The 12,264-nt window shown below is 58.1% G+C and overlaps 2 protein-coding genes across 2 annotated transcripts in view; both read right to left on the minus strand.

Moving 5' to 3' along the window:
* Positions 1–2,155, minus strand: part of CFD (complement factor D) — a 4,203-nt gene extending 2,048 nt beyond the window's left edge. The window contains exons 1-3 of the mRNA XM_032252479.1: positions 1,766–2,155; positions 341–497; positions 108–252 (exon numbers count right to left, since the gene is read on the minus strand). Of these exons, the coding sequence (XP_032108370.1) occupies positions 108–252; positions 341–497; positions 1,766–1,820 (357 nt within the window). The 5' untranslated portion in view covers positions 1,821–2,155. The remainder of the gene's footprint in view (positions 1–107; positions 253–340; positions 498–1,765) is intronic.
* Positions 2,156–5,819: 3,664 nt separating this feature from the next.
* On the minus strand, positions 5,820–9,373 carry ELANE (elastase, neutrophil expressed). Its single transcript, XM_032252480.1, has 5 exons — positions 9,194–9,373; positions 8,625–8,781; positions 8,250–8,391; positions 6,382–6,612; positions 5,820–6,101 (listed from the first exon to the last, which is right to left on the minus strand). Exons 1-5 carry the CDS (start codon positions 9,258–9,260, stop codon positions 5,901–5,903), a joined length of 798 nt encoding a protein of 265 aa, XP_032108371.1. The 5' UTR covers positions 9,261–9,373; the 3' UTR covers positions 5,820–5,900.
* Positions 9,374–12,264: the final 2,891 nt, after the last annotated feature.

Here is a 12,264-nt window from a genome sequence, read left to right on the forward strand (position 1 = left end):
GGGTGGGGGCGCAGGCGGGGTGGAGTGAGGCTGGGGCGGGGGTCCCAGCAGGGCAGGAGACATCGAGGCTAGACCCGGGGCGCGAGTGCAGGCGGGGCCGGGCGGACCTGCAGCAGGAGGAGGTCGTGGTCGATGGAGCCGGGCCGGCTGTCCGGGTGGGGCACTGCGCGGACCACGTCGTACAGGCGCTTGGAGGGCTCCGGCTGCGACAGGGAGTGCGCGCCCAGGAGCACCTGCACCTTCTCGTTGGCCCTGGGGACGGTCGGGGTCCGCGGTCGGTGCCAGCCGAGTCGCCCCACCTCCCCCCGGGGCTCCTCCCTGCGCGCGCGCCCACACTCACGCGTCCTCCAGGCAGTGCGCCGCGCTCAGCACCCACTGCTCCGCCACCAGGACGCCGCCGCACCGGTGCACGCCGTTCACCTGCACCGACGCCATGTAGGGCCGCCCGTGGGCCACGGCCTCGCTGCCGCCCAGGATCCGACCGCGGGGCTGCGCCGCTGTGGGTCGGGGGACGCGTGAGGGCCGCGGGGTCGACTGCTCCCCGCGGCGAGGCCAATCCTGGCCCTCACCCCGCAGGCCGCTCCCCGCAAGAATCTCATCTCGGGGCGTGGTGATTCGTGCCTGTAACCCCAGCATTTTGGGAGGCCGAGGCGGATCACGAGGTCAGCGGTTCGAGACCAGCCTGGCCAACATGATGAAACCCCGATTCTATTAAAAACACAAAACGTTAGCTGGGCGTGGTGGCGGGTGCCTGTCATCCCAGCTACCCTGGAGGATGAGGCAAGAGAATGGCTTGAACCCGGGAGGCCGAGGTTGCAGTGAGCCCAGATGGTGCCTTTGTAGTCCAGGCTGGGCAACAGAGCAAGACAGACTCTGTCTCAAAAAAAAAGAATCCCATCTGCATCTTGGGGTTCCTCAGCGTCACAGACTCAGATGCCCTGGGGGCCAGAACGCCCGGGAGGACAGAAGCCACAGTGGGCCTGGGACCAGGGACAGATCCCAGCTCTCCACCCTGGGTGCAATGGCTTCCAACTGGACGTAACAGAAATAGGGCTGACCCAACCAGTGCCCTGTGGGCAACCCCCCATCTGGGCACCAAGGAAGGAGAGCTAAGCAGTTCCCAGCACACGTAGTGCCTGAAGAATGTCTTAGTTTATAGTGTTATTACTCAGTTATTTCCTTCATGTAATCCTTTACATATATAAAATCATGTATTAGTTTATAGTCGGAACAATTCGTGCCTGAAGAATACCTTATTACTCAGTTACTTCCTTTTATTATTTTTTTAAATGGGGTTTCACCATGTTGGTCAGGCTGGTCTTGAACGCCCAACCTCAGGTGATCCGCCCACCTTGGCCTCCAAAGTGCTTGGATTACAGGCGTGAGCCACCGCGCCCGGCCTGCTCAGTGACTTCCTTTTATATATATTCTTCAGGCACTAATTGTGCCCGGGATCTACTCAGCTCTCCTTCCTTGGTGCCAAGATAGGGGGTTACCTACAGTGCCCCGGGCAGCTCAGCCAGCCGCACGGAAGAACAGTTTTCCACGCAGACACTCAGATTCTCTCTGCAAGAAAAGCTGACCCCAGAAAGCTCCAATTTCCAAACCAAAGTTTCTAGAATTCCTCGGCTTTCAGAGCCTTTCATTGGTGAAGAATGACACCCCTCTCTTCCTGCCTACCTGGTGGGGCTGGAGGACCGTCTGTGTGACCGAGAGGGCCACCTGGGGCACCCCCGCCCCTCACTCCAGGCCCAGGACCCCTTACCACAGGCCACCACTCCTAGGAGGACCAGAACCGCCAGGCGCCCCCAGCTGTGCATGGTGAAGCCGCTGTGGTGGACACACTGACCCAGGCGGGGCCCTGGGGGTGCTTTTATGACGGCGGAGGGGGCGGGAGGCTCCCGGGAGCCCTGACTGTCAGGTGGGCAGTGGTCCAGCTGGAGAAAGGGGGACCCGCCCTCCCAGCCTCCACCCTCCTGGGGGCTGGGTTACCTCCTGCCAGACTCACACCAGAGGCAACAGGTTGCTGGGAGACCCTCTGGCCTCCGTGAACCTGCTGGCCTGCTGGCCCTGGTGCGGGGCAGTCCCTCAGATGGGCAGGAAGCAGAGAGGGGGCTGCACCCACCCCAGCCCCCCGGCCCCAACTTCACCAGACCCGGAGTCCCTCCTGCTTGTTTCGAAATCCTAGTTGGAAGCCAGTGTGTAAACAACCCACTTCCTCATCCTCCCACCCCTCCCTTCTCCTCCTCCTCCTCCAAACTGGAGAGAAGCTCTGATGGGTGTGGGAGGAAGGTCACGTGACACTCTTGTCTCTGTCCCTGTGGCCTCCGGGGCTTGACGCCCGGACGAGCAGAATGTTGGAACGGCAAACGCACAGGCAGCTGGGAAGACTGGCTACAAGGGACAGGGAAACCCAGACAAACTGGGTGGAGCTGGAATCACGAACATTGTATAGAAAGCTCAGGGATGGCCGCCTTCAGGTGTGGTGTGATCCAGCTGCCTGAACAATGTCTGGTGTCTGCTTCTGGCTTCTCCTTTCTTCTCCGATGGCCTCTCTCCTCACCAGCCTCCCCTATTACGCTTCCAGGGAACCCACACTCAACCCAGTGGCTCAGTGGGCCCCTCCTAAAATTCCTCATCACTCTAGCCAAGTCTCAAGGTTGCCTTCGGTTGGCAGAGCCTGGATCAAATGCCTATTCCCAAATTGTTCACTGAGGGCAGGTTCTGATGAACAGAATCAGGGCTGGCTGGGCAGTGGCTCCCATCTACCAGCCCAGCATGTTGGGACGCCCAGATAGGAGGGTAGCTTGAGCCCTGGAATTTGAGGCCAGCCTGAACAACATAGTGAGACCCCCATCTCTGCAAAAAAATTAAAATACTTCTCAGAATCTGTGAGATGGGAATGGCGGGCCCATGGTGGGGAGGACTTCAGACATCATCCCCAGGGGGAGCAGCACACAGGATTTTCCCCTTCCTTCTTTTCTCTCCACCATGGATCATTTATTTATTTATTTATTTATTTTGAGACGGAGTTTCACTCATGTTACCCAGGCTGGAGTACAATGGCGCGATCTTGGCTCACCACAGCCTCCGCCTCCTGGGTTCAGGCAATTCTCCTGCCTCAGCCTCCTGAGTAGCTGGGACTACAGGCACGCACCACCATGCCCAGCTGATATTTCGTATTTTTAGTAGAGACGGGGTTTCACCATGTTGACCAGGATGGTCTCGATCTCTTGACCTCGTGATCCACCCTCCTCGGCCTCCCAAAGTGCTGGGATTACAGGCTTGAGCCACCGCGCCCAGCCTTATTTATTTATTTTTAAGATGGAATTTTGCTCTCGTTGCCCAGGCTGGAGTGCAACGGCACCATCTCAGCTCACTGCAGCCTCCGCCTCCCGGGTTCAAGCGATTCTCCTGCCTCAGTCTCCCAAGTAGCTGGGATAACATGCACCCGCCACCACACCTGGCTAAGTTTTGTATTTGTAGTAGAGTGGGGGGGGTCTCACCATGTTGTCCAGGCTGGTCTCGAACTCCTGACCTCAGGTGCTCCACCCACCTCTGCCTCCCAAAATGCTAGAGTCACAGGCAGAAGACACCAGGCCCGGTGAGTATCTCATACTCACAGAGAATAGAAAATGAGGTCACACATATGATTGCTGAGATCCTAGCATGTCTCCTTGACAAAGTCAGAAACTCTGAACAAAGCCTGGAGGATACAGAGTCCAGATTATTAAACAAGAATGCTGGAAATTGTGACAGCAAGATGTGGCAACAGGCAGGGCCCCAGCAAGAAGGGGCGGCTCGGCCACTAACCCGAACGTCTCCGGGTGCCCTGCTGATGTGGAGAGCTCTCTGGGTGTGTTAAGAGGAAAATGGAGGCCGGGCGCGGTGGCTCAAGCCTGTAACCCCAGCACTGTGGGAGGCCGAGGCGGGTGGATCACAAGGTCAAGAGATCGAGACCATCCTGGTCAACATGGTGAAACCCCGTCTCTACTAAAAATACAAAAAATTAGCTGGGCATGGTGGCGCGTGCCTGTAATCCCAGCTACTCAGGAGGCTGAGGCAGGAGAATTGCCTGAACCCAGGAGGCGGAGGTTGCGGTGAGCCGAGATCGCGCCATTGCACTCCAGCCTGGGTGACAAGAGCGAAACTCCGCTCAAAAAAAAAAAAAAAAAAAGAGGAAAATGGAATAGAAAGACAGAGGGTCATTATGGTGAGCAGCTGGAGCCTGGTGGGGAAGCTGTGAAAAATGCAGCTAACCGCAGCCCGGCCTGCAGTCCCTGCACTTCCAGAGGCTGAGGCGGGAGGATCACTCGAACCGGGAGGTCGCAGAGGCTGCAATGGACTATTATTGCATCACCACACTCCAGCCTGGACGAAAGAGCAAGACCCTATCTGCAGTAAAACAGAAACAGAGGGACAGGGCGCGGGGGCTCACGCCTGTCATCCCAGCACTTTGGGAGGCCGAGGTGGGCAGATCACGAGGTCAGGAGTTCAAGACCAGCCTGGCCAATATGGTGAAACCCCATCTCTACTGAAAATGCAAAACTTAGCCGGGTGTGGTGGCGCGTGCCTGTCATCCCAGCTACTTGGGAGGCTGAGGCAGGAGAATCGCCTGAACCCGGGAGGCGGAGGTTGCGGTGGGCCGAGATCGCACCACTGCACTCCAGCCTGGGCGACAGAGCGAGACTCCGTCTCAAAACAAACAAAAAAAAAAAAAAGAAGAAGAAGAAGAAGAAGAAAAAGAAAGAATGTGAGGAAGAGGAAGACTCACTTCTTGCCCTCTTGCCCCAATGCCCTGGCTCTGCTGCCACCTGGCGGGCAGCTCACTTCAGTGATGCCCAAGACAGTCTATTGACCATTTTATTTGACATTATTTATTTATTATTTTGAGAAGGAGTCTCTCTTTGTCGCCCAGGCTGGAGTGCAGTGGCGCGATCTCGGCTCACCATAGCCCCCACCTCCCAGGCTCCAGCAATTCTCCTGCCTCAGCCTCCCACATGCCACGACACCTGGCTCATTTTATTTATTTATTTATTTAATAAAAGACGGGGTTTCACCAAGTTGCTCAGGCTGGTCTTAAACTCCGGACGTCAGGTGATCCGCCCGCCTTGGCCTCCAAAGTGCTTGGATTACAGGCGTGAGCCACCACGCCCGGCCAACCTGGCTAATTTTTTTTTTTTTTGTGACGGAGTTTCGCTCTTGTGACCCAGGCTGCAGTGCAATGGCACGATCTCGGCTCACCGCAACCTCCGCCTCCTGGGTTCAGGCAATTCTCCTGCCTCAGCCTCCTGAGCAGCTGGGATTACAGGCACGCGCCACCATGCCCAGCTAATTTTTTGTATTTTTAGTAGAGACGGGGTTTCACCATGTTGATCAGGATGGTCTCGATCTCTTGACCTCATGATCCACCCGCCTCGGCCTCCCAAAGTGCTGGGATTACAGGCGTGAGCCACTGCGCCCTGCCAACCTGGCTAATTTTTTAATACTTATAGTAGAGATGGGGTTTCACCATGTTGCCAGGCTGGTCTCGAACTCCTGACCTCAGGTCATCTGCCGGCCTCGGCCTCCCAAAGTGCTGGGATTACAGGTGTGAGCCACCAGGACTGGCTCAGAATAAATAAAATTTTATCTTATTTACTTATTTTAATAGAGGCAGTGTCTTGCTATAGTGCCCAGGCTGCTCTTAAACTTCTGAGCTCAAGTAATCCGCCTGCCTCAACCTTCCAAAGTGCCGGGATTGCAGGCGTGAGCCACCGCGTCCGGCCTGCTGACCATTTCCCACACCCAGTCACACAGCCGAGAAATCTCAGACACAGTTTACAAAACAGACGATGTTTATTGTCCCAGCTGCTGGAGAGGACAGCTGTGTCCAGCTGAGCTGACGCGGGCCGAGCTTCTCACTGGGTCCTGCCGGCCGGGTCCTGGGGGTGGGGGCGGGGGTGGTCCTCGGAGCGTCGGATGATGGAGTTGATCCAGTCTGCGAACTGAGCCACCGGGGCAAAGAAGTCGGGGTAGAACCCGGAGCCACAGCCTCCCCGGATGAAGGAGTCGATTCCCTGGATGAGCCCGTCGCAGACCAAGGGGCCGCCGGAGTCCCCCTGTGGAGGCAGACAAGGTGGGGAGGCTGGACCGCCAGGCTTCCTGCCCGCCCACCCGCTGCCTATCGGGGTTGGGAAGCCTAGGGTCTGGTGCCAGGAATGGGTGGGGAGCAGAGGGACACCCAGGGAATGTACAAAGCAGATGCCGGCCCTCCCTTCAGGGTTGGGGAGGGACCCCGTGATCCCTCCTAGGGTCTGGCTTCGGTGCCTGTGGCTGCGGTCTGGGCCAGGGCCAGGAGTGGGGGGTGCGTGGGGAGCAGAGGGACACCCAGGCACCTACGAAGCAGATGCCGGCCCGCCGGCGCCTCACGAGCGTGCAGACATTGCTGCGGCGACAGCCAGACGTCACCACCGTCACGTTGAGCTCCTGCAGGACGTTGGCAACGGGACTGTGGGTGCCCCGCTGGCCCCAGCCCATGGCCAGGCACTGTGCCCCATTCTCCGCGCCTTGGTTCTGGGCTGGCAGCCGGGCCACCTGGACGTTGGCGTTGATGGTGGCCGACCCATTGAGCTGTGGTAGGGAGCGGGGGGCAGGGACAGATCACCAGCACATCACATGGGGCAGTGTTGATGACCTTCCCTGTTCCGAGCCTCAGTTTCCCCATCTCAGACTCCACTGTGGTTCTGGGATCCTGCAGAGCAGGACACCCACCCTTCAATCTGCTCCCCAACCCGAGCCTCAGTTTCCCCATCTCAGACTCCACTGTGGTTCTGGGATCCTGCAGAGCAGGACACCCACCTTTCAATCTGTTCCCCAACCTGAGCCTCAGTTTCCCCATCTACAGAGTGGGAGCAGCTACCAAGGCTCAGGTGTTGGAGGTTGTCCCTGGATGCAGCTTGAGTGCAGGAAGCAGTAGGTGCTCAGTTAATAAAGAAAACTATGGCTGGGCACGGTGGCTCATGCTTGTAAGCCCAGCACTTTAGGAGACTGAGGCAGGAGGATCACTTGAGGCCGGGAGTTCAATACCAGCCTGGGCCACGTGGCAAAACCCCATGTCTACAAAATAAAAACAAAATGCCAGGGGCGGTGGCTCATGGCCGTAACCCCAGCACTTTGAGAAGCCAAGGTGGGAGGATCACCTGAGGTCAGGAGTTCGAGACCATCCTGGCCAACACGGTGAAACCCTGTCTGTACTAAAAATACAAAAATTAGCTGGGTGTGGTGGCCCTTGCCTATAGTTCCAGCTACTCAGGGGGCCGAGGCAGTAGAATGGCTTGAACCCGGGAGGCGGAGGTTGCAGTGAGCCGAGATCATGCCACTGCACCCCAGCCGGGGTGACAGAGTGAGACTCCCTCTCAAAGGAAAAAAAAAAAATTAGACCGAAGTGTCTCATGCCTGTAATCCCAGCACTTTGGCGGCCAAGGGGAGCGGATCACCTGATATCAAGAGTTCAAGACCAGCCCAACCAACATGGTGAAACCCCCATCTCTATTAAAAATTCCAAAAATTAGCCAGGCATGGTGGCAGGCACCTGTAATCTGAGCTACCCGGGAGGCGGAGGCTGCAGTGAGCTGAGATCACCCTGCTGTATTCCAGCCTGGAATACTCAACAGAGTAACACTCCAGCTCAAAAAAAAAAAAAAAAAGAATCAGCCGGAAGTGGTGGCGTGCACCTGTGGTTCCAGCTACCCTGGAGGCCAAGGTAAGAGGACCGTTTGAGCCCAGGAGGTGGAGGCTGCAGTGAGCCAGGATCGCGTCACTGCGCTGGGTGACAGCTATGGGAACACTGACGATCAGACTCTCCTTCTAACCCTCGCAGAGAATCATCATACCTGTGAGCCAGGGACAGGGATGGAAACGTGGGGACTTTTGCCCCATTTCCCAAAGACAGAGATGGTCCCTGCCCTCGGCCACAGGGCTGGTGAATGCAGAGACCCCAAGAGTCACAATAAGTTTGTTGATTGACAGCAGATCAGTGCTTCCCTGCTTTATCTCATTTAATCCGCCGACAGTCCCTGGCGAATGAAGACCGAGGCACAGAGAGGGGGCGACCTCGTCCACGGCAGCCCAGATTCCACGCCAGGTCCCCACAAGCGGCCCCTGATGTGCCCCTCTGTCTCTGTCTCTGCCTCCACCCTCTCCAGCCTCTGGCCTCCACCCGGGTGCCCCCACTCTGGGCCTCCCTTCTCCGCCCCGTCCAGCGGCACCTGGAGAATCACGATGTCGTTGAGCAGCCTCGTGGGGTCGAAGCCGTTCTCGAAGACGCGCTGCACGGAGAAGGTCTGGCGGGTGCGCTCCTGCCGCCGCAGGTCGTGGGCGCCCAGCACCACCTGCACCGAGCGGGAGTTTCTGCAGGGGAGGGAGGTGCGGAGGTGAGGGGGCCGCCCTGGGGGGTCAGGGCTCAGCCTCGCCTTGTCGTCCCCAGCCCTGATGGGCCTGATGGGGAAGGGGCTTGTGGGGTCCCTGCAGGCCCAGGATAGGCGTCCCAGCAGCCCCGGGGCGCCGGCCTCACCCCCACCCATCTCACACGCCGGGGCGCGGGTGGGGGGTCTGAGCAGGCACCTGCGCTCCTGGCTACTCACACGTCGTTCACACAGTGCGCGGCGGACATGACGAAGTTGGGGGCGATCAGGGTCGCGCCGCAGAAGTGGCCCCCGCGCCGCTGCAGGGACACCATGAAGGGCCAGGCGTGGGGCTGGGCTGGCCGGCCCCCCACAATCTCCGAGGCCAGCGCGGGGCCTGGGGACGCACAGGGTGGGGGTGCTGAGTGCCAGCCAAGGAGCCCCTCCGTTCCCAGCCATGGGGCCCCTGAATCCCCCACCAGGAACCTGTGGGATCAGGGCTGTTCACACGCCTGATGTGCAGATGAGGAAACTGAGGCACAGAGCGGCAAAGGGAACTGCCCATGGTCCCCTTGCCAAGGCACAGCTGAATCTGGACTTGAACCCAAAGGGTGCCCAGTGACCCCCAGGTTTGCAAACCCCAGCTCTGGGCTCCTGGTGTGTCTTTGCCACTCAGAACCTCAGTCTCTTCTTCTGGTCTCCTCGTCCCAACTGGCACCTCCCCCGTGAGGATGTGGGGTCCGCGTGGAGAGGTGGGAGCGGACACCCGGGACAGACGGAGCAGCGAGAGGATGGACACGCAGACTCACCCCCCAGCAGCAAGGCCAGCAGGACGCGGGCGACGAAGATGCAGGAGGGTTGGCGGCCGAGGGTCATGGTGGGCTGGGGCTCTGGGGTCTCTGCCCCTTCTTGCCAGCCTGGCTTCTCTTATAGCTCTGTGCCAGGAGTCCGTTGCATTGCCCCACAGCTGGCTGGCACCCCCACTTCCTCTCCCCTGGCACAGGGGGTTGATGAGAAGGGGGGTAAGGGGGACAAGAGGCTGGGGTTGGCTCCAGAGGGGCCGCCAGACAAAATTCAGGACTCACAATTGCATTTGAATGTCAGGGAGTCAACATGGTTTTACGTATTTGGAGACCGAGCCTCGCTCTGTCTCCCAGGCTGGAGCGCAGTGGCACAATCTCGGCTCCCTGCAACCTCCGCCTCCCGGGTTCAAGCAGTTCTCCTGCCTCAGCCTCCTGAGTAGCTGAGATTACAGGCGCCCACCATCCCGCCCGGCTAATTTTTGTATTTTTAGTAGAGACGGGGTTTCACCATGTTGATCAGGCTGGTCTCGAACTCCTGACCTCGGGGGATCCACCCACTTCAGCCTCCCAAAGTGCTGGGGTTACAGGTGTGAGCCACCGAGGCTGGCTAATTTTTTGTATTTTTAGTAGAAATGGGGTTTCACTGTGTTGGCCGCACTGGTCTCGACGTTTTAAAATCTCAACCTGCCTCAAATGATGCCCAGGATAGACTTACTGGAAATCCAAAGTTAACTGAGCATTGCTGTGTTTCTGCCAAACCTGTCAAACCTAGTGCTGAGGGGCCTTGACAGGGGTTGCCCTCGCCTGCCTCAGTTTACCCAGGGCACTGTGGTAACAGCAACGTGCAGCTGTGTCGGGCACTCACAGTGCACCAGGCACTTCCCTGACCTTTCCCAGGGTTCCCGTTTGGGGTGAGGAAACCGAGGCACATCAAGGGCCTTCCCCATGAGCCGCTTGTTTAGCCCAGGGCTCTGGGACCCACAGCCGGACGGAGATTTGGGGCTGGCTCCCTCCAGCCTTGCTCCCTGAACCTCGGGGCTCACTCCCAGGCCCGGCCTCTCTCCCTCTCCCCGGCTGTTGCTGACAATGGGAACTCACTCCCACCCGGGCTCACGGTCAGCCCACGGACACCAGCTGAGGCTCTGAGACTCTCTCCCGCCCTTCCACCTTGCTGAGCTTCCCTGGTACCCTCGCCTCCTGAGCCAGGGCCTGGGTGGCCATCTGGCAGGGGTGCTGGCTGGGTGCCCAGGCCCAGAGGCTGGGGCGAGGACCGTTACCCAAGCCTGACAGCTTCCACCTGGAAGAACTGGCAGGAGAGCCGGAGCCCCAGCTGCGGGGATGGGATTCCCAGGCTCCAGCCCCGGTTCCTCTTCCCGTCACCCACGCAGCGTTCCCACTGCAACGGCCCGACCAAGGCTGTCGTAAGAACCAACGTCCTCCTGGCTCCGGGACAAGGGGTGGGGAAGGGAACCAACGGGTCCGTCTCCGGGAACAGGCGGGGCGGGGGCACCCGGGGACATGCAGGGCCTGGGCGGGGCTGGAGGCATGTGGACCCTCCTGGCTCTCGGGGAAGGGGATCGTCGGCCCTGCTCCCCCAGAGCCTGGCACACAGCAGGCGCTCAATCCATGTCCACTGTGTCCTCAGCTTAATCAGACACACGCTACCCAGTCAAGGGTTCCCACCTTGCCCTGACATCACCATCGTGCACTTTGCACCTGCTGTATACACAGCCCTATTTCAAGTCGGGAGTCGGGGGACGTCAGGTCAGGGGAGACCATATCTTTGGGGGGCTTGGCTTCCAGCAGGGAGACCGGACTTGGCTGCAGCCACATTTATAGAGCACCAGCTGTATACTGTGGGAAGAAAGTTGTCCAGGTGCCACAGCAGGAGACAGAAGACACAATCTGTCCCAGTATAATAGATAACCGATGGCCGGGCGCGGTGGCTCACGCCTGTAATCCAAGCACGTTGGAGGCCAAGGCAGGCGGATCACCTGAGATCGGGAGTTCAAGACCAGCCTGACCAACATGGTGAAACCCCGTCTTTTAAAAAATAATAATAATAAATAAATAAATGTCTGTTTACTTAGAGCAATGATACCAATTATAAATAATTGAGTAGTTATAGCAATGATATATTTACTGATTACTTAGTTATGGAAATGACACCAAATAGATATTAGATTCAATCACATAATCAGTCACACTGTCAATCTTTTTATTTATTTATTTTTTGAGACGAGGTTTCACCATGTTGGCCAGGCTGGTCTCAAACTCCTGACCTCGTGATCCACCCGCCTCGGCCTCCCGAAGCGCTGGGATTACAGGCGTGAGCCACCGCGCCCGGCCCAGGGTCAATCTTATTACATCGTTATTCTTTATGAATCTTTAGTATTAGAGTGTAGGAACATTGTAGTCTTATAGTATGGACATAATCGAGTGAAATGTAATTCAGAACTGAAGGGACACTGTCAGAGGTGACCAGGAGGCGAGAGTAAACGCCTTGCAGTAGGGCCAGCTTCTGGGAAGGTGCGCGCTACTTAGCAGGCTGTGAGGGGGAGTTTCCCTCTCACTGGGGAGTTCAGAGAACAGTCTGCTCTGCCTGCCCTTGAGGAAGGTCTGACCCTGGCCAGGCCGTCCACAGACACCCAGGGGCTTAAACGCCTCTCCGCGGTGCTGTGCTCCGGCCGTCACCATCCTTGTCCACCTTCATGTTCCACTTTCCCACCCGATGCTCCCTTGTAAATTCTTAGAGGCTGTGAGAAGTAAGAATAGAGGAATCCTAAAAGCCTTTGATCTGTCTGATAAGTGATAGAAAGATACTGACGTAGTGCCTCCCCTTCTTGCAGTGGCTACCTGAGAGGGAGGGGCCTCTGTGCTCTACCCACGTGGCCCCCTGCACTGTACCCACGTGACCCCCTGCACTGTACCCAGGTGACCCCCTGGGCTATACCCACGTGACCCCTGTACCCTACCCACGTGGCCCCCTGTACTGTACCCACGTGACCCCCTGTACTGTACCCACGTGAACACCTGTACCGTACCCACGTGACCCCCTGCACTGTACCCACGTGAAC

The sequence above is a fragment of the Sapajus apella genome, unplaced genomic scaffold (assembly GCF_009761245.1).
Source record: "Sapajus apella isolate SASKATOON/1434 unplaced genomic scaffold, GSC_monkey_1.0 scaffold77, whole genome shotgun sequence".
Taxonomy (NCBI): Eukaryota; Metazoa; Chordata; class Mammalia; order Primates; family Cebidae; genus Sapajus; species Sapajus apella.

What these genes read in the sequence shown, in the direction of transcription:
- ELANE (XM_032252480.1), bottom strand. Translation starts at nt 9,260, where the DNA reads ATGACCCTCGGCCGCCAACCCTCCTGCATCTTCGTCGCCCGCGTCCTG. An exon ending in ACGACATCGTGATTCTCCAG is followed by an intron (nt 6,613 to 8,249) that starts GTGCCGCTGGAC and finishes TCCCTACCACAG; the next exon opens with CTCAATGGGTCGGCCACCAT. An exon ending in GGCGGGCCGGCATCTGCTTC is followed by an intron (nt 6,102 to 6,381) that starts GTAGGTGCCTGG and finishes CTGCCTCCACAG; the next exon opens with GGGGACTCCGGCGGCCCCTT.